At 54.0% G+C, this 25,298-nt stretch overlaps 1 protein-coding gene across 1 annotated transcript; it reads right to left on the minus strand.

Moving 5' to 3' along the window:
* Window positions 1–519: 519 nt before the first annotated feature.
* LOC102460506 (carboxypeptidase A1-like) lies at window positions 520–24,053 on the minus strand. Its single transcript, XM_006120319.5, has 11 exons — window positions 23,897–24,053; window positions 15,898–15,979; window positions 14,753–14,887; window positions 13,772–13,870; window positions 11,913–12,014; window positions 9,328–9,429; window positions 8,834–8,944; window positions 7,612–7,702; window positions 4,420–4,619; window positions 3,758–3,842; window positions 520–806 (listed from the first exon to the last, which is right to left on the minus strand). The coding sequence occupies exons 1-11, from the start codon at window positions 23,959–23,961 to the stop codon at window positions 619–621; spliced, it is 1,260 nt and encodes a 419-aa protein (XP_006120381.3). The 5' UTR covers window positions 23,962–24,053; the 3' UTR covers window positions 520–618.
* Window positions 24,054–25,298: the final 1,245 nt, after the last annotated feature.

The following is a 25,298-nucleotide window of genomic DNA, read 5'->3' on the forward strand; positions in this document are numbered from 1 at the left end:
GAACAGAACAGGGAATCCTCACGTGATCCCTCTCTTGATGTTAGGTCTTTGATCTGTTACAAAACAGAGGTCTAGTCTTGCTCCCTGGAGGCCCAATGGGACCAGGCGTGATCCTTTACGTATGTTTTTAGAGGATGCACCACACATTGCAGAACTAAAATTAGCACCTTTGTTTCGAGTCCCAGTCAGTCTGCTATTTGCCCCGGCATTGTCTCACAGGACAGCGGCTGGGCATCACTCTTCCTTGATGCCCCAGATGATACTGATTGGATCCCAACATAGGTTTCCAGCTGTCGTAAAGTTGCTGGCCTGAGAGAATTATATCTTGGCTCAGTCAAGCTGGCATGAAATGGACAGTGGCCCTGAAACTCCTCAGAGCTTGGCTTCGCTTTGCCAGTAGCATGCTGCTCCCACCCCCAGCCCAGTTTCTCCTCTCCCATTGGCTGGGCCCCAGGGGTGGGCCGGATTATAAGGGCCTTATCTTGCCCGCCCCTGTTCTAAACGACAATGGACAAGTAAGACGCTTCATTCACTTGTTTTATTGAAGAAGTTTTGGTGAGTTGAATTCCTCCCTGGACTCCTCCAGAGAAGGAACCCGAGCTCATAATCATTTCTGTTTTAATAGGGGTGGTCTCGTGTGTACTCCATGATGGTCATCAGTGCCAGCCACGTCTCCTCGGCAGTCGGGATGATCTGGTTGGCTGGGAGTAAGAACCCATAACGCCCTGTGTCCCGCAGCTCAAAAGTGAAAGAGTATTTAATGCCCTGGTTATAAGTCCAGTCAATGGTTCCACCACTGGCTTGATCTACAATCAGAAAACAAAAGAAAGCTAGTTCTGTGTCCGCATTAGTGCGGAGGGGAGGGGCAAGTCATAAGGTCACTTAACTGTCACTGCTGAAAAATACAACCAGCAAATTGTTGTGTGGGTCCATACAACAAGGGCGAGTGTTTGGCACTTAGTTTCTTATGCCAAATGAATACAACAAGAGTGAGGGGCCTACATCACACTCCTCCAACCACATTTTGCTTCTGGTCCTTAGATATGAGCACTGCAGGCTTTGTGAACAGCAGGATGTTTTCACTCTGAGCCTTGTGGTACAGGCACAACACTCAAACCACAGAGGCTCGAAAGAATGGGGAAAGTCACTCATGTCACAGACATAGCCCGTAGGTTTCTCTAGCCCATCTCCCAGCTAGCATGTGGTCTGTAAAATGGAGCAATCAGACTTCACGCTTACCTAGGGTGATGGCAGTTTTGATTTAGAGACTGGAACGATGGAGAGATTGGATGTGTCCATTTTTTAAAAGCTGCATTCTCACTCGACCACCAGCCACAGGCTCGATGGAGAAATCACTAAGGTCTAATCTCCAGTGGAAGGTTGAATTAAGATGCGCAATTCCAGCTACGTTAATTACGTAGCTGGAGTGGACATGTCTTAAATCGCTTTTCCGTGCTGTCCACACAGAACAAAGTCAACGGGAGCAAACAGTCCTGTCGGCTTCCCTTACTCCTCATGAGGAGCAGGAGTACTGGTGCTGATGGGGGCACCCTCTGAGTTTGATTTAGTGGGTCTTCACTAGACCCACTCAATCGAACCCCGGAAAATTGACCGCAGCACCGTCGATCTTCCACCTAGCAAAGAGGTAGCCAAAAGGAGCTAGCAGTGGCCTATTTATGCAGGAGGTCAGACTAGATGGCGTTCATCTATGAAGCTTATAGGGCTTTTTCGAACATACTCCAGTGGCCAAACGGGCGTTCTCGCACATGCTGCACCATTGGCTAGGTGCCTTATGAAGATCAGGTTCCCTGGCTTTGAAGTGTCCATTACTGTGCCCTCAGGAGACTAGCTGTTGGTTGTGTGGGGCTGCTATATCACAGCACGGTGACTGGCTGAGTGACGGTGTAACCTACACACCTACTGGGCATAGTGCACTTAGAGGCCAGGTCTACGCTATAGGGGAAAAGACTTAATTACGTCGCTGGAGTCAGCATGTCTTACATTGTGTTTTCGCACCATCCATACAGCGGGTGGTCGACAGGAGCAAATGCTCCCATCGGCTTCCCTTGCTTCTCGTGCAGAGCAGGAGTATCAGCGCCGATGGGAGAGCCCTTTGAGTTCGATTTAGCGGGTTTTCACTAGACCCGCTTGTAGTAAGATGAAGGCCTAAACTATAAGCCCCTGCAGCACAGGCCTGGTCTGAGGCCTAGCTAACAACAGACAAAACATGGCTACCATAAAGCAAAGCTAAGCTGTGAGCAAGAGGCAGGCCCCAGCTCATGGAACTTGGCGCACACAGGGCTGAGAGCGCAAAACACTAATTGGTAATAGGTCGAGGTGCAAAACAATAATTGGTACTGCGTAAGTGGAAAGCACGATATCCCTCGCTCATTAAAGACCTCGGTACACACTTCTCACAGATACAGACTCCAGTTCAGGAAAGGGTCTAAAATGACAGCATGATGGATAGAGATGATCTAATCAAACCACGTGGTTCAGGGGGATGGGTGGTATCTAAGCGTCAGCGGGTCGTAACCGGACTGCGTCAGAGGGTGGCAACCTAATACGTCAGCAGTGAGGTGTGACTTGTTGTTCCTGTATATAAAGTGGGATCTTGGAGGGGACAGCCTTTGAATGACCTAGGGGGCAGTGGAAATTTCCCACTGATTGAGTCATTCCATTCTGGCAAGTACATGTGCGTCGTGGTTCAGTAGTCTACTGACAGTTAGTATTGTACTTCGCTCTACAATAAACCTGGCCAGGCGCTTTCGATTCTTATCTGGTTTATGGTCTTTGGGGGCCCTCTTGGGGTCTGCTGTGGAGACCGAGTGCCCAAGTCGACATGGCCCACATCACCGAGCACACACACAAGCAGCCTTCTGGTTATCATCATCGACAGAGTCAGAGACCTGTGAGGACACCTCGGCAGGAAATCCCGACTGAATAACTACACCGCTAAATCAAACCCCAGCAGACTGACTACGGCAGCATCCATCTTCCACATAGTGTAGACGTGGCCACAGAGGCTCCGACTACACAGCTTCCCTCTTCCACAAAAGCCTGTGCAAATGAAGCACAGATTAACATATTACCATGCTTCGTTTGTATAATTAATTAGGAGCCGTTTTTGTGCAAAACCCCCTCTTGCGCAAGAGCCGTTCTTCCTGAAAAAATGAGGAAGAACGGCTCTTGCGCAAGAGGGGGGGGTTTTGCGCAAAAAGGCGCTGTGTAGACGGCACCTTTTTGCGCAAAAACCTCGTGCTCAAAACCAGCTCCTAATGAATTATGCAAATGAAGCGTGGCAATATGCTAATCTACGCTTCATTTGCATAGGCTTTTGCGGAAGAGGGAAGCTGTGTAGACGTAGCCAGAGAGAAGAATGAGTCTGCTGTACAGCCAGCTGCCTTTCAGCTCAAGTTGTAGAGGCCTCCATCAGCCCGACACTGCATTAGCGTATTCACACAGCAGAGAATGAACCCCGCAAAGCCTGACCCAGAATGCACTGGGCTCAGTGCAACAACCAGGCTGAATTCACTCATTCTAAAGCCCTGCTCAGATATCCAAAGGGGGTGCTGTCCTTGGACTTCACAGCAGCTTGCGAGCCCAGTGGCTTGCCATGACTGGCAGTGTCCCTAGCTACTGGACTGTGAGGACTGCCTGCCAGGGGACGGCTCTAGGGGTGGCGGTACTGTATGGTGCAGTGCCTAAGCGCTCGGCCCCGATGGGTAAAGGAGCCACGGCAGCCCCAGGAACTTACAGATGGCTGTGATGATGCTGCCGTAGCGGTACGACGTGCCATACAGGGAGGAGAGGGCAGTGACTGCTGCTTTAGCGATCTGATCCTAGAGAAAGGGGTGGAAAAATGAGTTAGACCAGGGGTTTTCAAACTAATTGTCAGGCCCTGGGGTAACTTGCTGTAGGGTGACCCATGACTTGGAGGGAGGAGGGGGCTAAGGCAGCTTCCTTCCTGGCCCGGCACTGCGAACCACACCGTATCCCGAGAGTGGCCAGCCGCAGGCCTGGCTCCTAGGTTGGGGGGCAGGCTCTGAGCAGCCCCCCACCTGAGCACTGGCTCCATACTCCCATGGGCCAGTTCCCAGCTGTTTGTGGGCCTCGGCGTAGGATCCGGGCCTAGTGCCGGTTTGGATGATGTTTCAGGGGCTGTAGCCGCCAGACGCCTCCTGCCCCACCTGCTGCAGCTGCCCCGTTTTAAAGGCCTTTCAAATGCTTTTCGTTTCCCAGGAAGGCCTCTAACAGAGAAAGGGGACAGGCAGAGGTGGGACCTGCCACGGAGCATCTGGGCGTTGAGGCCAGGCCTGTGAGGGTCTGTCATTGTGGCACCGCGTTTTGAAACTTTATACCCCCAGCAGCCCTTCACCCTGCGCTTATAGGGCCCTGGGGGTGTGAGGGAGACCCTACCAGTTCCTGGTGGTCGGCAGCCTGCGTCCTGGTGTAACCATAGGGATACAAGAGGAGCTGGGTGTAGCTGTGGATCGAGATGAAGGCTTTGATATTCCCATGGCTCTTCACAAAGTCCACGATGGCTTTCACCTCGCTCTCCGAGTGGGCGAAGGGGCCGCGGTAAGTCTCAGAACAGGGGTTGCTGCTGGATCCGGCCCCTGACGAGGGAAGAGGGGATTTTGGCTTCAGAAATAGGGTGGCTCGGAGCAGGGTGGGGCGTTTTCCGCCGCTAGCCAGGAAAAATCGCACGCTCTTCCCGTCGACTGGCTTTTTGGTGGCCCAGATGGAACAAATTTGGGGGCCTCATCTCAGTGCCTCATGGCCAGGTTTTCACATCACCATTGTCACTGGTTCCTCTCCCCCCTCGCCCCACACTCCATCCCCTGTGGCAAATCAAAGGCCAAGGACCAAATAGGCCGTGTAGCCTGAACTCCCCCCTCCTGCTTAGAGGTGAGCTAAAGGACTCCAGGAATATCCCAGGCAAGTTCCTCTCAGGTTCTGCTGTAACCCCAGGATGGGCTGGTAAACAGGTTGTGTCTAGACTGGCCAGTTTTTCCGGAAAATCAGCCGCTTTTCTGGAAAAACTTGCCAGCTGTCTACACTGGCCGCTTGAATTTCCGCAAAAGCACTGACTTCCTACTGTAAGAAATCAGTGCTTCTTGCGGAAATACTATGCTGCTTCCGTTCAGCTGAGATTTGTTTTCCGCAAAAAAGCCCCGATCGCTAAAATGGCGATCGGGGCTTTTTTGCGGAAAAGCGCGTCTAGATTGGCACGGACGCTTTTCCACAAAAAGTGCTTTTGCAGAAAAGCGTCCGTGCCAATCTAGATGCTCTGTTCCGAAAATGCTTTTAATGGAAAACTTTTCCATTAAAAGCATTTCCGGAAAATCATGTCAGTCTAGACGTAGCCGTTATGTACCTGAATACATCATTGCCATGAGAGTGGGGCACACCAATTGGGTCTCATTCCCGTATAACAACTTTTTAAATGATTATTATTATTATGCCAGGGTATATTTAAAACCCCGAGAATATGATTGTATTTTCTGTGCAGATGCTGTTAGTCCTATGTCCATAAATGGTGGAAGCATTTAAAGATCCTTCTAAAACCTTTGTTAGTAGAAATTAAATTTCATTTGGCTTGGACCCAGTAGAAAATGTCGAGAGTGGAGCCAAAATGTTTGCCCTACTCCCTTCCTGTTTTTGAGAGCGTGGATAAAAACACACCAAAGCCCCTATGGTCGAACCAAGCGAGATTTAGCAGACACCATATTAGGAGAGGTTGGTGTTGGAACAGGGATTATGAATGCTGTAGATTTAGAGGTAATTAGAAATAAATGGAGTGCTTTATCACATTCCTCGTGGGGAGAGGAATAACTCTTCCGGAAGAAGCCCTGTTTCCCAAAGCTGTACTGTAAATTTACTTGCGAAAGAACGTGTGGGCAGTGTAGACACCCGGCAAGTTTTTGCGCAAGAACAGCTGTTCTTATGCAAGAAGCCACCAGTGTAGATGTAGGTGTATAAGATGCTTGCATTGCATCTACACTCATCTACTGGTGGCTGGCTAATGCTGTCATCCTCCCAAAATATTATTTCCCAGGATATAACACATACACATTGTCCATTATATACCACACGGGTTACATTTTCTAGTTCGTCCCAGACACACGTGTCCAGAGATGTATCTCTGCTGCATGGTTCTGTGGTGGCAGGCAGGGAGAGGCACACCCATCTGCGAGGGGCCCACTCTGTACACTGTTGTGTGTCCAATAATTCTTTTTTTTTTCTGGCCCACTGACCCATAATGCGGGATAACCAGAAAGATCCCATGGCCAATTTCGGTAGTGAACTGACTTGCCATAAATCTGCCTCCACAGATTGTTGATGGGCCATTTTGCCCATGGCCAGTTTGTACCAACTCCACATTGGCACCTGCCTGTTCGTGCATGAGCACCTGCCAGTGTAGACACGCTCTTGTGGAAGACTTTTTGCACAAGAACTCTTCCGTGAAACAGTTCTTGCACAAGAAGCTGCCAGTGTAGATGTAGTCTAAGAATCACACTTATTACCTTCCTAAGCTAGAAAAAGCTCAGAGCATCGTGATTGCCCCCTTGCTTAACTTCTCCGTTTCCCTCGGTTTGGATTGGTGGGAATTAGCGGATCATTTACTTCTAGAGGCAAAAGGCACGCCGTTTTTACAAGACACTCCAAAGGATGTGGGGAAGCGAGTTCTCCAAATAACACATGCAAATGGGGATATGATTAAAAATCTCTGGTGCTGAAAAAGAACTTAGTGCTTATCATTGGTGTGTTATTTTTACAGGTCTCCCACGTCTAAAGGTATATTGTCGATTATGCTTCACCCATGGAGAATTGTATTGGTATTATCCTGCATTTGCCTAATTGAAATGTTATTTATGTGTTGCTGGACGAAAAGAATGTTGGTTAAATAGCAACCACATGCTCAAATTGCTTCCCATAAAACAATTATAGCAGATACGACCCACTCAAGAGATGTTCTTGAGGGGTCCAAAGGGGGATATGTGGGCGTAAGGGTTTTATATCTTTTTATATTTGTATTTTAGGTTTAATATTGTAGTAATGTAATGTAACACATCTAACATTTTACCAGTTAAGCCCTTTAGTTAAATATACATCCAGGCCCCGCCCCCTGCTGCTCCCAGTAGCCACGGTTTGCTGTTCCCGGCCAACAGGAGCTGCCGGAAGTGGCGGTCAGCACGTCCCTGCTGTTCCCTCGCCTGCAGACACCAGCCCCACAGCTCCCCTAGGCCTGGAGCAGTGACCCACGGCCACTCGGAGCTGTGAGGGGTGGTGCCCGTGGATGGTCACAGACAGATTACGAAGACGGGCCGTGGGCTGCCCCTCACTGCCCTAGATCTCTAAAGCCCAATCTCTCCCTTGCAGAGGAGGAGAGTGGATACACCTCTGTGGGCGGGAGCTGGAGTCACTCCAAACAATAGAAGATGCTTTTTTTGCTGCAGGGCCCAGTCCAGGAGAAAGCCCAGCTGGTCCCATCACCAGCTGTGGGTCGTCCTGCCAAGCCCTTGGCTCACTCTTCCCCTGAGCCCTTCAGCCCAGGGACAGAGTCCAGGGAAACGCCCACAAAGGGAGAGTAAAGGACAACCCTACCTCCGAAACCCGCATCCCAGTTCCTGTTGGGGTCCACGCCGATGCAGGAAGAGCCGGCGCGGACGGACCTGGTCTTACGCCACATGCGGTTCTGGGACAGAGAGGAGAATCGTTTGTCAGGGGGTCACCCTGAGAAGAGGGCGCTAGGCAGGGACTCGGCACTCCTGGATTCTCTTCGGGGCTCTGATGCTGATTTGCTGGATCACCTCGGGCAAATATTTCCCCCCTCCCACTCTTGGCAAACCTTTTGGTGCAAGCACCAGCTCTCGCAATGGGTCTGTGTGGAACCTCACACACTGGTAGCCTGGCCTGGGTTGGTGTCTCCACGGTAATAGAGATGCTAAACAATAATGCTATGGAGAAGCAAGTGTCTGCAATCCGGGTAGGTCCGGTCCCCCAGACCTGCTCCCAGGGAACTTGCTTTGTTATCGCCAACTCCAGAGGCTCCTGGCAAACAGGTAATCGCCTGACCCAGCACATCTGGCAGATACAGCATTAGCCCTGGGAAAGTGAATCACAGAAGAGTCCCCAAAAAGACCTACCGGGCCGTCTAATCCATCGTTGTTCCTCCTGTAACCCCCACACCTGCTGGGGGCGATGCACCGAGACCGCTTGCTGTGACAATAGTGAGTCTGCTCTGCGGCCTTTGCTGAGAGCCAGCTGGCTTTTAGCTCAAGCTATAGAGCAGGGCTGGACAAGATATGGCCCGGGGGCCGGATCCGGCCCTCCAAGCCTTCTAATCTGGCCTGTGGCCCACCCCACTGGCCCCACAGGCAAGGAGCAGCCCCAGGGCTTAGAGCAGCTGGCTGTTCCATCTGCCTCTCTGTGCCGGGATGGGGGAGGGGAAAACTTCATACACTGCCAACCTGCTCCTTCTTCCTAACCCTCTCAGACCCTGCACCCTCCCCGGCACCCAAATCCTCTACCCCGAGCTCCCTTTCACACCCAGCCTCCATCCCAGACCCCCGCAACTCCTCCATAGGAAAGAGTGACCCCTGACCACTTACCAAAGTTTTGGAGTGACCCTCCCTCCCCCCCCACTATAGAGGCTCATGCGCTAAGCTCCAGGGGTCCCCGGTTCGGTTCCACCCGTCGGCGTTACACACAGCACTGATGCAGTAAAGCACTACGATACGCAGCACCCCCAGCTGCAGGGACCCCTCCTTCCCACCCACGCCTGGAAGCCCAGAGCCGAAGCTCTGACCGTGATCAAGAGACACACCTTGGTGTGGGTGAAAGCAAAGCCATCGGGGTTGGTCACGATCTCCAGGAAGATGTCCAGCTTGTCCAGGATGGAGGTGAGAGACGGGTCTTGGCCGTAACCATCCAGAATCTGAAGCAGGGGAGTAAATCAAAGATGTCCCCAGACCCAGGCTCACTGGTCATGCTAGCCCCGTGCTTCGTTACGCTCACGGGGCCCAATCCTCCGCCCATGTAAATCAGCTGTCACTTTACACCGGCTGAGCCCCTGGCCTGTTGGCTCCAAACCCTCAAATATGGGGGCCTTTTCAAAAGAGCGGGAGCTTATTCCAGCCTTTCTGGCCTCCGCCAGGCCCACCACCCTCCCCAGCTCCTAGCTGGGATGCCTGTCTCTGTCAGGGGTGTTGGATGCTGCCCCTAGGCCAAGCACACCCCAGGAAAGGGACCCCCCCCCCAGGCATCTCTTCACCCCTCCTCCTGAATTGTGCCGTCCTCAGCTGAAACCGCTGCCCGGACCTTCTTTGCAAACAAGACTCCGCTGGCTTGGGTGATCCATTCCCGGGAGTGAATGCCGGTGTCGAGCCAAATAGCCGGGCGCTTGGTTCCTCCGGTGCTGAACTGCAGGGAAAAGCAGAGAGGCAGCCAGCTGATTTTTTTTTGCAGGGCGGCTCACCCCTCCTTGTGCACGCTGCAGCCGCATGTTGCACACTTGATCCCTTAGGGAGTCCACGTCACACCACAGGTCTCTGAATTTCTCAGTCTCCCCACTTTTTAAGTGACATCACACTTAGGAACTGAAAGATCATTTATGCCATAATAATTTGGAATCCCCCCTTGTATTCCCATTAGAGCCATCTTCCATAATGACCAGACCTTACGGCACTGGATGCATACACTGTATTGTATATTTCTTCACTTGTCCCTGAAATGCAGCTGCTTCTGGGGTGGAATAGAGCCACACCACTAAACTGTAGTTTGTGAAAGGAAGCAAACAATTTTGGGGAATTTAAGTCAGTAAAATGTACTAATTACTCAGTTTGGAATCTAGCCACAGCATCAGGATTACTGATTATCAGTGTTCCCTCTAATTTGTTCTATCCATGTGCAGAATAATATTTTATGTGCACCGAAGCATGTGCAGATGTGCACCACCACGATGCTGGCTGTGAATTCTGTAGGCGCTCTGCTAATCACCTGGGTGGCAGCTGGCTCTGCTGGGTGGCCACCCAAGCGCACTGCTTACAGGGAACACGGCTGATCATTGCTGCAAAACATTCTGTAGGTGTATTTAATGACCGCACAGGGTCAGGACCACAGCTGTGCAGCTCAGCCAACAGACAGCACCTCCAGCCGCACAGCATCCTCTACAATCATGCTGGGACACTGACTTAGCACCGCCTCAAAGGGAAGAGCTGAGTCACACATCAAAACAGCTTGTTGACAGAAAATGGGTTGTCTGATAAAAAAAAGTAAAATGTCACAAAAAGCATCTCATTTTGTCCAGAATTTTGAGGGTTTTTTTTTTTAACAAAAACTCAAACATTTCCAAGGTCATTTTTGTCTACTTTTTTTTTTCTTTCAGGAAAAAGTCGCATGTTTTAGGCAGCTCTTGGGAATCACCTGCTAAGTCACAAACAAAGTCACCTTCTAAGTCACACTCTACTGTGCGCTGGTTAGGCCTCAGTTGGAGTATTGTGTCCAGTTCTGGGCACCGCATTTCAAGAAAGATGTGGAGAAATTGGAGAGGGTCCAGAGAAGAGCAACGAGAATGATGAAAGGTTTAGAGAACATGACCTATGAGGGAAGGCTGAAGGAATTGGGTTTGTTTAGTTTAGAAAAGAGAAGACTGAGGGGGGGACATGATAGTCGTTTTCAGGTATCTAAAAGGGTGTCATAAGGAAGAGGGAGAAAACTTGTTCATCTTGGCCTCTGAGGATAGGACAAGAAGCAATGGGCTTAAACTGCAGCAAGGGAGGTTTAGGTTGGACATTAGGAAAAATTTCCTAACTGTCAGGGTAGTCAAACACTGGAATAAATTGCCCAGGGAGGTTGTGGAATCCCCATCTCTGGAGATATTTAAGAGCAGGTTAGATAAATGTCTATCAGGGATGGTCTAGACAGTATTTGGTCCTGCCATGAGGGCAGGGGGCTGGACTCGATGACCTCCCGAGGTCCCTTTCAGTCCTAGTGTTCTATGATTCTATGAAATACCGTTCCCTGCGTTCTCCTGGAGGTCTGCCATAGGCAATAATAGAAAAGTCCATCTTGGGTCACACTATCCACAGAAGCCAGAAAGGGCGCTGAAAGCCATTAAAATACTCTCCAGGAAAGGGTAGCCGGCAGGGGGAACTATGCTTTGCTTCATCTCCATGGTGGTATTTAGGAAGTAAATGCTTCTCTAGCCAACAGGGCTGTCCTTAGGACTTATGGGGTTCTAGACCGTGCTACTAAACTGGTGCCCCCGTGCCCGATGGCAGCGGGGGGAAGGATGACTTTTTAGAGATGTGAGTTTATAATCTTCAATAACGCACTCATGAAATAGTTTTAAAGAAAAATGTAAACGCAGGCCCTGTGGACTAACACAGTAAATTCAGAAACTGACAGGCTAGACCTGGGGTTGGCACGTCTGTGAAAAGGCTTCATTCCTATTCGAATGGCTCTTTCACAGGTTGGTTGTGCTGCGACTTCCTTTGGCTGGCTTTTCCCCTTTTGCGTTCACGAGATCCTCTCCGGAGGAAGCAGAGCCACAGATCAGGAAGAGAAAGAGGCGGACATTAAGACCCTGTCGTGCCCCAAATTTTCAGGCACCCTACGCAGCTGCATGTTCTATGTATGGGTCAGGAGGGCCCCATCTAGGGTATCCTAAAGATGACGCCACGTTTCCACCAGGATAACTCCACCATGTGCAGCGACGTTACTGCCGATTTACCCTGGTGCAACAGAAAGCAGAGTTTGCCCTTGTGTGTTTGCAGCGGAATGGGACGGTTTGCATCTCCCCCTAAAGAACATTAGGAATTACCCCATTGAGACTGGGGAAGGTACAGCAACGAGAAACCAGTGTGAGATGGAGCCAGGTCCCTTTCTACCCCCTTTGTCTTTACCTTCAAGACGTAGATTGGGCGGCCCTCATAAGTGTTGCCGATCTGAATTTTGCTGACCAGGTTTGGGTTGGCCTCAACCAGTAAGTCCATGAATTCGTAGATCTGGCGTAGAAAGAGGATGCTGGAGTTAGGTCTAACCTGCAGGTTACCTGTGTGGTCCCCACACTCCCTTTGCGTCAGAGAAACCCGGTGACTGTTTTCTAGCTGGATTCCAGTGCTTTCCGCTCCAGGCCGTGGCGTAGAAGTGACCCAATCCTGATCTTCCCTTCACCAAACTTTAAACACAAACGTTTGCCATTCATGCACGGCTGCCCAAGAGGAGACCTTTGCAACTAAGGCTATGTCTAGACTGCACGGCTCTTTCGAAAGATACTTTCGAAAGAGCCTCTTTCGAAAGAGAGCGTCTAGACTGCACGCGGAACTTTCGAAAGAGCAAGCCGCTTTTTCGAAAGAAAGCACCCAGTGAGTCTGGATGCTCTCTTTTGAAGAAGCCCTATTTACATTCAAGAACGCCTTCTTTCGAAAGAAGCACTTTCGAAAGAAGGCGTTCTTCCTCGTGAAATGAGGTTTACCGCTGTCGAAAGAAAAGCCGCGTTCTTTCGATTTAATTTCGAAAGAACGCGGCTGCAGTCTAGACGCAGGTGAAGTTTTTTCGGAAAAAGGCTACTTTTCCCGAAAAACCCCCTGAGTCTGGACACAGCCTAAGCGGCTTGCTGAAATCTTTCAAGAGGGACTTTCGTTTGCTTTACAGCTGTTGTTGTGTAGCCAACGTTAGTGTTTTCCAGCAAATCTCGTGATATGGGTAGGGCGGGGGGAGAAGGGGGACTCCAAGATTTTGGAAAGTGGGGTAGGGCCGCAATCTTCCATGATATGAATGGAGGAGGTGCGGGGTCTGGGATGGAGGTTGGGTGCAGAAGGGAGCTTGGGGTAAAGGATTGGAGTGCAGGAGGCAGAGTGGATGAAGCAGGAAGCTGTGACCTAGGGCAGGGGACTGGGATGCAGGGTTTTGGGTAGAGACCTAGGGTAGGAGGGGATTGCGATCTACAGCAGGTGATTGGGGTGCCAGATCTGGGAGGGGGTTTGGGTGCAGGAGGGGGCAGAGGGCTGGGGAACGGAGGGGCTGGGGTGCCAGAGGCAGGCTCTAGCTGGGAGGCGCTTACCAGCAGAAACCTGAGGCAGACTGTCTGCTGCAGGCTTCTCCCTGTTCCTCATAGCTCCACTCCGGGCATGAGAGGGAGGGGGAGAAAGGGAGGGGGAGTAAACATTCTCAGATCCTATTGGCTGGAAGCTGAGAGATTGGCCAATGGGAGCTAAAAGTTTTTGCCGGGGGGGGGGGGGGGGGCAGAATAGCATGAGAAGTCTCCTGCCTCCCTCCCCAGCTGTCCGGAACTGAGAGCAGCTGGCTTTTCAAAGTGTGAGCTGTTCTCTGTTTAGGGTTCTGGTGAGGCCACCGCAGGTCAGATCCAGTGGTTTGGCAGGCTGCATCCGGCCTGCTGGCAGCTTCCTACCCACCTCTGAATTAGGGAATCCTTTTCCTTTTTTTCTTTTTGCATAGACATTGCAATGAATTGTGGGTGAAAAATTAAGAGGCCAGGAGGGAGCCTGTAAAACCATCTTCCACCACGTCCCAGCACCGCTACACAGCCGAGACCAGTTCCAAAATGCATCTTCCCCGCAACGCAAAGTGCATGCCCACTCACAGACTTGGCTTTGTATGGCAGCCCACAGTGGAGAGAGCATGTACAATGGCCTATTCAATCGTGAAAGCCTATCTAATTTTCTCCTAACTGGCCTTCCATGAATGTGGCTCTCAGACTGCTCCGTGGGTCATGTGCCAGTGGGTGGGCACTGGCTGTTACCTCCTCCAGGGTGTGGTAAGAGGCGTAGTTAAATGTCTCCAAAGTCTGGGGCATGAAATGGTGACGTATCATCTGTGTCGCTTCCTCGTCCACCAGCATCTGGAAGAGGCAGCGAGAAGAGTCTGTTAGGAAGGGCTAGTCATGCAAAGGCATCACGGAGGGGAGGCAGGCTTTGGAGAAGAAAGAACATTAATTATACCCAGGAGAACGGCTTTCATTTCCTGGCACGTGTTTCCCCCTGGTAATGGCTGAGCTTTGACGATGAGAGATAATTACTAGGCCAAACCTTTCTCAGTTTCTATTCACTCTGATTCTTTGCACTTGGGGTCTGTCGCATGTGTCCTGTGAGCAGCGTTTCAGCGGATGAGCTTCCATTTGCCTGGGAAATTGGGTTTTTTTGTCGCTTTATTTTTTTTAAATTTCACCACCAGGACTTACGAATAATGGGCTGAAACTCACTCTCAGTTACACTCCCTCCCTCCCCCTGACATACAATACTATTTATTGCCGTCTATGCAGAGCCAGGCGGGCGGGCAAGCCAGGCAGTTGCCCAGGGCCGCTGAGAGAGCCGGTCTTAGGGGCAGGCCACAACTACATTTCATCCCAACCTCCCGAATCCTCCCCCCAGGTTTCCCTGGTTACTCCCTGACCCTTTTTTTTTTTTTTTGGCTTGACAAATTTTTGTCTGGTATTTTTTTTTAAACCATCTGGCAACCCTACAGGCGAACCGGGCAGTTGGCCGGGGTCACCAGTTGGTTAGGACCAGCCCTGCTTCTATGGAACTGGCAGCATGAATTTAGCATGTGAACCTGGCTTTGTGTCTTCAAACATAAAGGAGGCACGTTGGTTTAACCTGGAGGAGACTTTGGCCCATCAGTTATACAGAGACCTCCCAGGACCACAGTGAGTTTCTCGATTTCTGGTTTCTCGACTCCACCCGTCTCTGCAGAATCTCTAGATTCTGCGCCCCCAGACACTCACTTGCACGTCATCTATGAGGATGGAATAGCGAATTCTGTTGAACTCCAGGAAGGCTTTGACGGCTTGAAGGCTGGCGAAGGGAACTCGTACATCTATAGGAACCTCCGGGCTCCCAGGTTCCTGCCAGAAATCCAGCTGGCAAAAGAAAAAACCGTCAGCAGTGTTGGAAATATCCATCCGCCAGGCGGGGGCGGGTTTCGGTGCACTGCGGGGGGGTTTAGTGGCAGGGAATCAGGCCGTATTTCCGCAGTGTAATTCAAGAAGGGGAGAAGGCTGAAGTCCTGGCTCAGCGAAGGACTCGAGGGAGAGTTTGGCTCTGGAAAGGTGGGGGAAGTGACGGAGCTATCACAAGGGCCAAGCAAGCTTCATAGACTCTGCCAGTGATTTAGATGTGACTGGCAAACATTATTTCTCAGTGGGGGCAGAGCCGTCCCATGCACAGGACGGTTCAGGGAGGCTGCTCTGGCCCTGCGCTTTGGGGGGGGAGCCTCATGGCGGCTGCCCCAACCATCCTATGGATGAAATGGTCCCCCCCGTATTGAGGTGAACCATATGGGCCCAGGGCGGCCATGGGGATTATCTGGGAGGGCCTGGGGCAGGCAGCAGGAGTTGCAGGAGCAGTGGCAGGAGCTGCAGAGAGTGGAGTATCCCAGAAGCCTGCTCTGCTCCGCGATCGCCCGGCCGGGTCACCCCACTTCACCGCGGTGGTGGGAAGCGGAGCCACTTGGCCCCGGCCCACTCCACTGCCCCAAGCGACACGGGCTTTGGGGAACGGAGCAGAGCAAGGTGGGGCCGTGGCGGGGGTGCGCTGCCTCTGGTCGCCATGGTAACCCCCATCATGTTGCTGAGGGGAGGGTACCTCAGGGAAGGAACTCAATGGGAAGAGGCAGGACAGGGCAGAGCAGGGGCGGGGCCTGCGAAAGGGGTGGAGTGAGGGCGGAGCAGCGTCAGGAAGAGGCAGGCGGGGGCGGAGCCTGAGGTGGAATCGAATCGGGGACCTCTGGAGCTTAGTGCATGAGCCTCTCCTGAATGAGCCGAAAGCCAGCTGGCTCTCAGCTAAGGCCGTAGAGCAGACTCGCTGGTCTCTCTGTAAGGGGTCTCACTAGACGGGGCGGGGCTGAGGGTCATGTGCGCCTTCCGGTTACCTGCAGGTCCTGCAGCTCCTCCAGCTCCTTCACCTTCTCCATGTCGGCTTCATCGGCTGCGACGATCCGGAGCACCTGGTTCCTGTGCAGATGAAAGGCATGGTTGGGGGGGGGCGCGGGGAAGAGGCTGACGGAGATGAGGCTGCACCCAGCAATAGAACGCCGAGGGGGTCCACATGCCCACGGGCCTGGGAGGTTAGACTATGGACACCGTTAGGATTCAGCTCTCTGGTCTCGCTTCCCCCCCTCGGCTCTCAAAGCTCTGTACCAGGTAAGTGCCGTTACTCCCATTTTACAGAGGGGAGCACTGGACAGTAGAGGACTTGCCCAGAGTCAGCCAAGAACTCAATGGCCAAGCCAGGACTAGCACCCAGGTAGCTTGATTCTCAGCCCCACACCCTATCCTACAGGCCGTGCAATGACATTAGTCATTCATTGAATGCCATGGGTGTGTTTGGATCAGTCAAGCTATCGAAGCTCTAGCAGTAAAACCCTGTCGGAATCCACAGGCAAGAGAGTTACAGAGCTGAAGGCCAGGCGGGACCAGATCATCTACTGTGGGCTCTTACCCAATGTCTATTTAGTTAGTTAGTTAGTTATTTTTACAGACATGTGGAATAAATTTTGTTATGTGCACTGAGGTATGTGTGGATGTGCACCACCCATAGACACACATGCTGCCAGCTGTGGGTGCTCTGCTAATCATCTGGGTGGCATTTGAATCTCTCCTGGGTGGACGCCCAAATGCTCAGTTTATAGGGAACACTGCTCTTAATCCATCATCGCCACCGGTAATCACTGTAAGCTGAGCACTTGGGTAGCCACCCGGGAGAGAGTCAAATGCCACCCAGGAGATTAGCACAGCTGGCAGCATGTGTTTCTAAAAAGTGGTGCACATCCACATATGCCTCAGCGCACATAACAAAATTTATTCTCCACATGGATGGAAAAAATTAGAGGGAACATTGACCACCATCCAACACTAGTGCACTAACCTCCACTGGGCCTTTACACAGGCATAGTTTCACAAGCCAAGTCGTTTCACAACCCACACTCCAAGGGCGACCAGGGACACTCAGCGTTATAATTAACGACAAGAGACGCTAGGCAGGGTGAGCTGCCCAGCCCAGGTCACCCCACTCTGACTGGGCTTGGCGCTCAAGCTCGGAACCCTCCCTCTTCCTCGGCGCCGGAGCCCGGGCCCTGGGCCAAGACGCCGCCTCTGCCCAGCTATCGGTGGCGCCGGCGTGCGAGCCCCGCAAGCCCGAATCTGTCAGCTCTGCTGCCGTGGGCCGTGGAGACCCAGCTTTAGAGTCCCGGGTGAAACCTCTGCAGCATCTGCCCCAGCAGGGATGGGATTCTGGGTTGGATGCAGCATGGGCCAGATGCGGCCGGGCCGGTCCTCTGTCCCTGTGTCCCATCACTCACCCCCCAGGATAACCACCCACACCTGACGCCGGTCACAGCCATGCCGTCCATAGGGCAGTTTAGGGAGGGCACCCCGGGCCTTGTGCTTTGGGGGGTCCCCAAGGAGCCACCACTGTTGTGAGTGTGGGAGGTGGAGGGAGGTGACCCCTGCTGCTGCTCCGTGCTAGGGCCCCCCAGTAATCCCTGTAGGGGGCGAGTGGGCGGAGCAGGAGTGGAACAGGGGCGGGGTTTGGGGAAAGGGTGGAGCAGGACTGGGGCGGGGGGGAGCGGGGGCTCCAGAACCTCCCTAATCACGGCCCTGCAGCCAGCCATGTGAAACCCACTGAATGGGGGTCATGTGCCGGGGGGAGACCAGAGACCCCTTCTGAACTCCGCGCTTGGCCTAGCCACCTGGGCGACAGCCCAAGGGCCGTTACAGGGAAGGATGCAGCGTTTACGCTGCCCTCTGGGAGCTTTGTAGGGTTACCAGATGATTTCAAAAAAACACCGGACACACTTGATCTCAGGTGCGGAGGGAGGAGTGGCCGAGAGGGAAGCGGGGCTGGCCAGTGGAGATTGAGGGAAGGAACCGGCTGGCGGGAAGCAGGGCTGGCCGGGAGGAGGTTAGGGGGAGTGGGGCTGGCTGGGGGGGGGGGGGGAAGAGGGAGGGAACCGGCCGGCGGGGAGCAGTGCTGGCCGGGAGGAGGTTAGGGGGAGTAGGGCTGGCTGGGGGGGGGGGGGGAAGAGGGAGGGAACCGGCTGGCAGGAAGCAGGGCTGGCCGGGAGGAGGTTAGGGGGAGTAGGGCTGGCTGGGGGGGGGGGGGAAGAGGGAGGGAACCGGCTGGCAGGAAGCAGGGCTGGCCAGGAGGAGGTTAGGGGGAGTGGGGCTGGCCGGGGCGGGGGGAAGAGGGAGGGAACCGGCCGGCGGGAAGCAGGGCTGGCCGGGAGGAGGTTAGAGGGAGTGGGGCTGGCCGGGAGAGGGGGGAAGAGGGAGGGAACCGGCTGGCGGGAAGCAGTGCTGGCCGGGAGGAGGTTAGAGGGAGTGGGGCTGGCTGGGAGGGGGGGGAAGAGGGAGGGAACCGGCTGGCGGGAAGCAGTGCTGGCCGGGAGGAGGTTAGGGGGAGTGGGGCTGGCTGGGAGAGGGGGGAAGAGGGAAGGAACCGGCTGGCGGGAAGCAGGGCTGGCCGGGAGGAGGTTAGGGGGAGTGGGGCTGGCTGGGAGGGGGGGGAAGAGGGAGGGAACCGGCTGGCGGGAAGCAGGGCTGGCCGGGAGGAGGTTAGAGGGAGTGGGGCTGGCTGGGAGGGGGGGGAAGAGGGAGGGAACCGGCCGGCGGGAAGCAGTGCTGGCCGGGAGGGGTTCAGGGGGAGTGGGGCTGGCTGGGAGGGGGGAAGAGGGAGGGAACTGGCTGGCGGGGAGCAGTGCTGGCCGGGAGGAGGTTAGGGGGAGTGGGGCTGGCTGGGAGGGGGGGGAAGAGGGAGGGAACCGGCTGGCGGGAAGCAGTGCTGGCCGGGAGGAGGTTAGGGGGAGTGGGGCTGGCCGGGAGGGGGGGGGAAGAGGGAGGGAACCGGCCGGCGGGGAGCAGTGCTGGCCGGGAGGAGGTTAGAGGGAGTGGGGCTGGCTGGGAGGGGGGGGAAGAGGGAGGGAACTGGCTGGCGGGAAGCAGGGCTGGCTGGGAGGAGGTTAGGGGGAGTGGGGCTGGCTGGGAGGGGGGGGGAAGAGGGAGGGAACCGGCCAGCGAGGAGCAGTGCTGGCCCGGGCGCACGCAGATCCCAGGGTGCTGCCCGTCCCGCACACGATCCTGGCAGGGCGCACGGGCGAATCCGGCCCCGGGGATTCCATCCCGCCCCAGCCTGCCCCACCCCCATCCTCTCTACTGTGTAGTAGCACATTGATACTCATGATAATAATAAAACTTACTTCATTAGAAAATACCCGACATTTCTATCTCCGGTATTTTCTCCATTTGTTTCCCGGACAGGAAGCTCAAATACCGGACTGCCCGGTTCAAAACTGGACACCTGGCAACCCTAGAGCTTTGCTGAGTAAGGGGCCCGGAGGCAGGCTGGGGCGAATAACAGCATGGACATTAGCCTGAGTAAGGGGGGGTAGCTGCCAACTGTCCCGCCTGTAAGCACTGAACACCATTGCCACAAATGGCGTCCGTCTGAACGTCCGGGCCGAAAAGTTGGCAGCCTTAAGAGGTAGCCCCTGATGTAGCACAGGGCATGTTGCCTTGCTGCAGATAGTCCTTTCAGAAGAGAGGAGGTTATTGGGCGGCAAAAAAGAGGGGCTCCTCCTCTCACCCCACCCCACCCCTACAGAAGGTGGTGACCTGAGCGTGACTAAGTTCCCAGACTAAGCTCTGGGCCCACGTCTGTCCCTGGGGCAGGGAGTCAGGCAGAGGCCATTTAATTAAGATAAGAAGGGGCTGGTGACTGAAGGAAGGTCTGGAAGCAGGTAGAGGAGCCTGTAAAACAGGAATCCCTCGGCAACGGGGAATGTTGAAAAGAAAAGGCGGCCTTGGCCCCACGTCTGCCCTCAGAAAAGAGGGAGATTTGAGGGGAGCTTGTGAAAAGAAGGGGCCAAAACCGAGGGAAGGGATAGCCATGGTATCGAGAGGAACCCACCCTACCTGAGGGACTTATGTGGCCCCATCACCTCAGCGTTTGAGCGCCTCACAATGTCTGACCTCTTTCCCCTTGCACTGAGCACAGAGAATAAGGGCAGATTTTCGAAGGTTCTTAGGCCTTAGCGGGATTTTCAAAAGCACCTGGAAGGTTTGGTGCTCTGTAAACCACTAAATGCCTCGCTGGACCTCTTGGGGCCTACAAACCTCTTTGACCCTGGGGAGCTGGTGAGGAAGGATGAAGGAAGAAAGTGAGCGACTCAGATGAGAGGCGATCACGTAACCCCCGAAGGGTGGCAGGTTCTGCCCCTGGCAGGATGGCAGAGCGATGCCTGTGGTGGGTTTAACTGGGCACCATTGGGTTTGCTCACTTCTCATTCTGTGCGCCAGAAAAGGAAGGAACGAGAACGCAAGCAGCACGTTGCAATGATTTTCAGGCTAATTCCAGAACAAAGCACAGAAATCATATCCCCCCGAGGCCCTAAGGTCGACGGTAATTGTCCTGATTTGTTTTTATTCACTGGCCACCTACCTACTGGGTGCTCAGCAGTGCGCCGCACATGCCTGAAAACATGTAAGATGTGAGGCTCTGGGGAAGATGGCTCTAATATTTAAGTACAAAGCAGATAGCTATTGAACCCATGTCTGAGTGCAGGTGCTGAGGGCAATATACATTGTACTTGATTAAGGACTAGAAGACTTGACCTGCCTACTTTTTTTTCCCAAGAGGAAAAGCTGTCCAGAACTCCTGGGCCTTTTTTTTCCCCTTTCCTGCCTGCAGTGGGCCTAAGATACCTCAGAGATCTCAACTTTAAATGTGGGATTTCCTTGGTGTTTGTTTTTATATATTCTCCTGTGAAAACTGCCACTCAGTCAGCAGAGCATTGTGTGTAAGTCACTAGCCCACTGGTCCCCAACCTTTTGGGGGTGCCGGGCGCCCGGGGGCAGGGCCACTCATGTGCCGGGCACCTGGGGGCGGGGCCGCCCCTGCGCCACGCGCCCGAGAGCCGGCGCCGCCCCTGTGCTGCGCACCCACGGGCGGGGCTGGCCCTGATCACTCAGCGGGCGCACAGAAATGGCCGGGCGGGCACCATGGTGCCCGCATTCACCGCGTTGGGGACCACTGGCCTAGCCTATAAGCCAAAGGTGGGCAAGAGGCTGCCAGCAGGCCGGATCTGGCCCCAAGCCACTGGATATGGCCTGTGGCTGTTTCACGGGCACAGCGGCAGCCGCTTTGAATGTGGCTGCTCTATTCTGGGAGCGAGGAGGGAGGCTTTGTGCTCAGTCCCACCCCTCAGCAAAATCTCTCAGCTCCCATTGGCCAGTTTCCAACCAATAGCAGCTGAGATATTTTGCTGGCGGCAGGGGCAGCCAATGAAGCCTCCTCCCTCCTTCCGTGCCCCCCCCTTCACCCTGCCCAGAGCAGAGCCATGTGGAGCAGCTTGGGGCTGCAGCCTTCAGATTCCTGCAGGGCTGCTGGCTGGGAGCTGCCTAGGAAAGCGCCTCCCAGCCAGAGCCTGCCTCTGGCAGCCCTGCTCTCTTCCCCCCCTCCCCCAACTATCTGCCCCAGGCCGCCACCCAAACTCTCTGTACCCCTTTTCTTTAGGTCACAACTCCCTCCTAGAGCCCCTCCCTCAGGCCAGAATCCTCTCCTGCACCCATACTCCCTCCTGGACTCTGCACCCCAAGCCTCTGCCCCAGAATACAACCCCCTCCTTTACCCAAACTCCCGCTCAGACTCCAGACCCCCTCCTGCACCCAGTCTCCTAACCCAGTCTCCCTTCTGCACCCAACCTCTGTCCGAGACCCCAAACCCCCTCAGTAGAAATGTGGCCTTTGACCATTTGCCAAAATCTCGGAGTGGCCCCCACATTAAAAATTATTGCCCACCCCTGGTCTAGTGGGCTCAGGAGAGCTGGATTCTAGTCCTGGAGCTGGCCTGCTATTTAACCTGGAGCAATTCCCTGTGGTATGGTTGGCCCATTAGTGAAGTGGGGACAATACACCTATAAAATCCTTTGATGCGAGGGAGGATTATTATATTTCTACATGAATAGCCTCTTCCATTCCAAACCTGTCCTGGCACAGAATCCTCGTCTCGTTTTATGTCGTCAGCCATTGCCTGAGATGAGGAGCTACTGAACGTGCCAGTCACCTCGGTACAATCTAGTTCACTCATGGATCAAGGGTCTGGCCCAGGCATTTACAAGATGCCCGTCGCCCCAGGATCTGGGCACACACGGTGGTGCTTGAGTCAAGAAAGCAAGCAGCTACCTGTGGTATCGCCCAGCAGTGCTAATGCAGCAGTTTCTAGAATCACAGAAATGTAGGGCAGGAAAGGCCCTGGAGGGATCATGTGGTCTACACCCTCCACGCTGAGGTAGGACCAAGTACACTGCGGTGCTGTGGGTTGGTGTTTCATAAAAGTTGCTGACAAAGTTAAACTGGATTCCCTCTTTAAGCAAATAACCGTGGCTTTGCTCCCGATTTCCCTTCTGCCTCGCAGCACCCTCTAAAGCAGCGGTTCTCAAACTCTTTGGCCTGTGGCCCACCCCACTCCACGTGAATCTTTCCACGGACCACCAGCCAACCACCCACGATGACAAAATGGGTGCAGGAGGGGCGGAGGATGCAAGGCCTGGGAGGGTGGTTGGGCGCAGGATCAGGCTCGGAGTGCGGAGGGGGGTCTGGGAGGGAGGTTGGGTGTAGGAGTGATCTGAGGTGGGGGGCGTCTGATCAGATGGCCGGATGCAGGAGCAGGGTGGGCGTTGGGGGGGTCTTGGTGGGAAGGGGGGGTGTGAGGGCGATGGGGGTGCAGGGTCTGGGTATGAAGGGGATGGGGGGCTGCTTACCTGGCTCCACACCCCCAGGCACCGTCCCCTGCTGCTCCTATTGGCTGGGATTCTGGCCAATGGGAGCAGCAGGGAAAGCCTCCAGGTGAGCAGTTTCCTGCACTGCTGTTCCCCAAGCCGGGGGAGGAGGAGTGGCAACACGCAGCGCTCCTTCCTTCCCTACCCCCACCACAAGCCGGATTCAGCCCGCAAGGCTCAGGGCTCCCCTCTCCAATGGGGAGCCAGAACTGGTGCTCTAATCTCATGGGAAGGGGGTGATAGCCGTGGGCGGGAGTGCCAGCCTGGGGAGCCAGGGGCCCAAGTCCCGAGCCGGCAGCCCAGCTGCAAGACAGTTGCCGATCACTGGGGTCCTCGGCCCTCACTTAGAGAACCGCTGCTCCTCGTGCACCGTGCAGGTACCAGCGTCCGATCCGTCTTGCACTTCTGGGCCCCAAGCCGCACATTCTCTGTGAGCCGAAGCAAATCTCCTTCCAGCTGCTGGGGTATGACACCCCCAAGCCTGACACTGTCCCTTTAACTCCCTTCTCAGCCTCATGTGAACGTCCAACCCGTCCCAGGAGAACATAAGAGCATCAGAACGGCCACACTGGGTCAGACCAAAGGTCCATCCAGCCCACCACCCTGTCTGCCCACAGTGGCCAATGCCAGATGCCCCAGAGGGAGTGATCACAACAGGTAATCCTCAAGTGTTCCCACCCCTGCCACCCACCTCCAGACAAACAGAGGCTAGGGACACTATTCCTTCCCATCCTGGCTAATAGCCACTGATGGACCGAACCTCCATGAATCTATCTAGCTCTTTCTTGAACCCTGTTAAACTCCTCGCCTTCTCCACATCCTCTGGCAAGGAGTTCCACAGGTTGACAGTGCGCTGAGTAAAGAAAAGCTTCCTTTTGTTTGTTTTAAACCAGCTGCCTATTCATTTCATTTGGTGACCCCTAGTTCTTCTGTTGTGGAAACACGTAAATAAGTTTTCCTTATTCACTGTTTCCACACCACTCATGATTTTATAGACCTCTCTCCTAGCCCCCCTTAGTCTCCTCTTTTTTTAAGCTGAAAAGTCCCCGTTTTCCCAGGAGGAAGATCCCTGCGGGTTAAACTTCCATCTACCTACCCGACAAAGGTCTCCCTGCTGGCAGCAGTGGCCAGGAGAGCAGCAAACACCAGCAGCCCCCTCATTTTCAGCTCCGCAGGATGCCTACTGAGAAATGGAGGCTTTTTAAATACTCCTCTGACCTGGGGCAGGTTCCAGCTGTAACCTCGTGCGACCGCTCAGCTCTCAGGATGTGTCAACAGAGCCCTGCCTCCGCAGCCGGCCTCTTTCCCATGGCTCAGTGCCCTGCCCTGTCCGGAAAGCGCCGACACCTTCTGTTCCCGCCTGGAGCCCAGGGAACGTGCCACCTGGAAAAGGGGCGATGTTCGTCATTGCGGGGGTGGGCCTCCGCACGATAGCAAGGAACGGTAGGGGCCCTCTACCCCCTCACTTTGCAGTCCCAGCTCTTGAAGCTCGGAGGCCCATGAGGTTCCGATCTTGGGACTGGGAGGACTTGCAGAGGTGGAGGGGCCTGTGAGTGGAAGGGGTTAGTCAGCGTAATGGGTGTATGTTTCCTGTTATAAAGGAGGGGGAAGAACCTATGATCTGTCCCCACCCTAGGGCTGTGTCATCTGCTTTTCCGGAAAAACTTGCCAGCTGTCTACACTGGTCGCTTGAATTTCCGCAAAAGCACTGACGATCTCATGTAAGATTGTCAGTGTTTTTCCGGAAATACGATGCTGCTCCCGTTCGGGCAAAAGTCTTCTTCCGAAAAACTTTTGGGCAAAAGTGCCAGTGTAGACAGCAGAGATTTGTTTTCCGCAAAAAGGCCCTGATCGCCAAAATGGCGATTGGGGCTTTTTTACGGAAAAGCGCGTCTAGATTGGCCACCGACGCTTTTCCGCTAAAAGTGCTTTTGCGGAAAAGCGTCCTGCCAATCTAGACGCTCTTTTCCGAAAACGCTTTTAACGGAAAACTTTTCCGTTAAAAGCATTTCCGGAAAATCATGCCAGTGTAGACGTAGCCTAGGAGTAAAGAGGGAGCCAATACAATCCCGCTGGGGAAGGGACGGCATCCCCCTGTAATGTTCTGGCTTTGCCTGCCTGTTGTTTTACTCTCTACTTGCTGGCTTCACAGGGAGGCTCGGAGACTCACTACTGCTGCCTGCTGAAGGAGCACTCCTTTAGCTCCAGTAGCTGACTTACTAGGGGTTTCGAATGGGTCCCATTTGAAGAGAGATTAAAAAGACTTGGACTTCTCTAAGGCAGCAAGAGGGAGGAAGCAACTAGTTGACTATCCTGTCTACTAGTCCTTTACATCCCTACCCTGAACCCGCCCACCCACCCACCCCGTGGCCTGCTCTTGCACCCTCCCTCCTTCCCAGACCCCCACCTCTGCTGTGATCGATCTTCCAGAGTTCAGTTTAGCGAGTCTAGTGAAGACTCACTAAATCGAACTCAGAGGGCACCCCTGCTGGTGGCTG

The sequence above is a fragment of the Pelodiscus sinensis genome, chromosome 1 (assembly GCF_052426305.1).
Source record: "Pelodiscus sinensis isolate ZL-2025 chromosome 1, ASM5242630v1, whole genome shotgun sequence".
Lineage (NCBI taxonomy): Eukaryota > Metazoa > Chordata > Testudines > Trionychidae > Pelodiscus > Pelodiscus sinensis.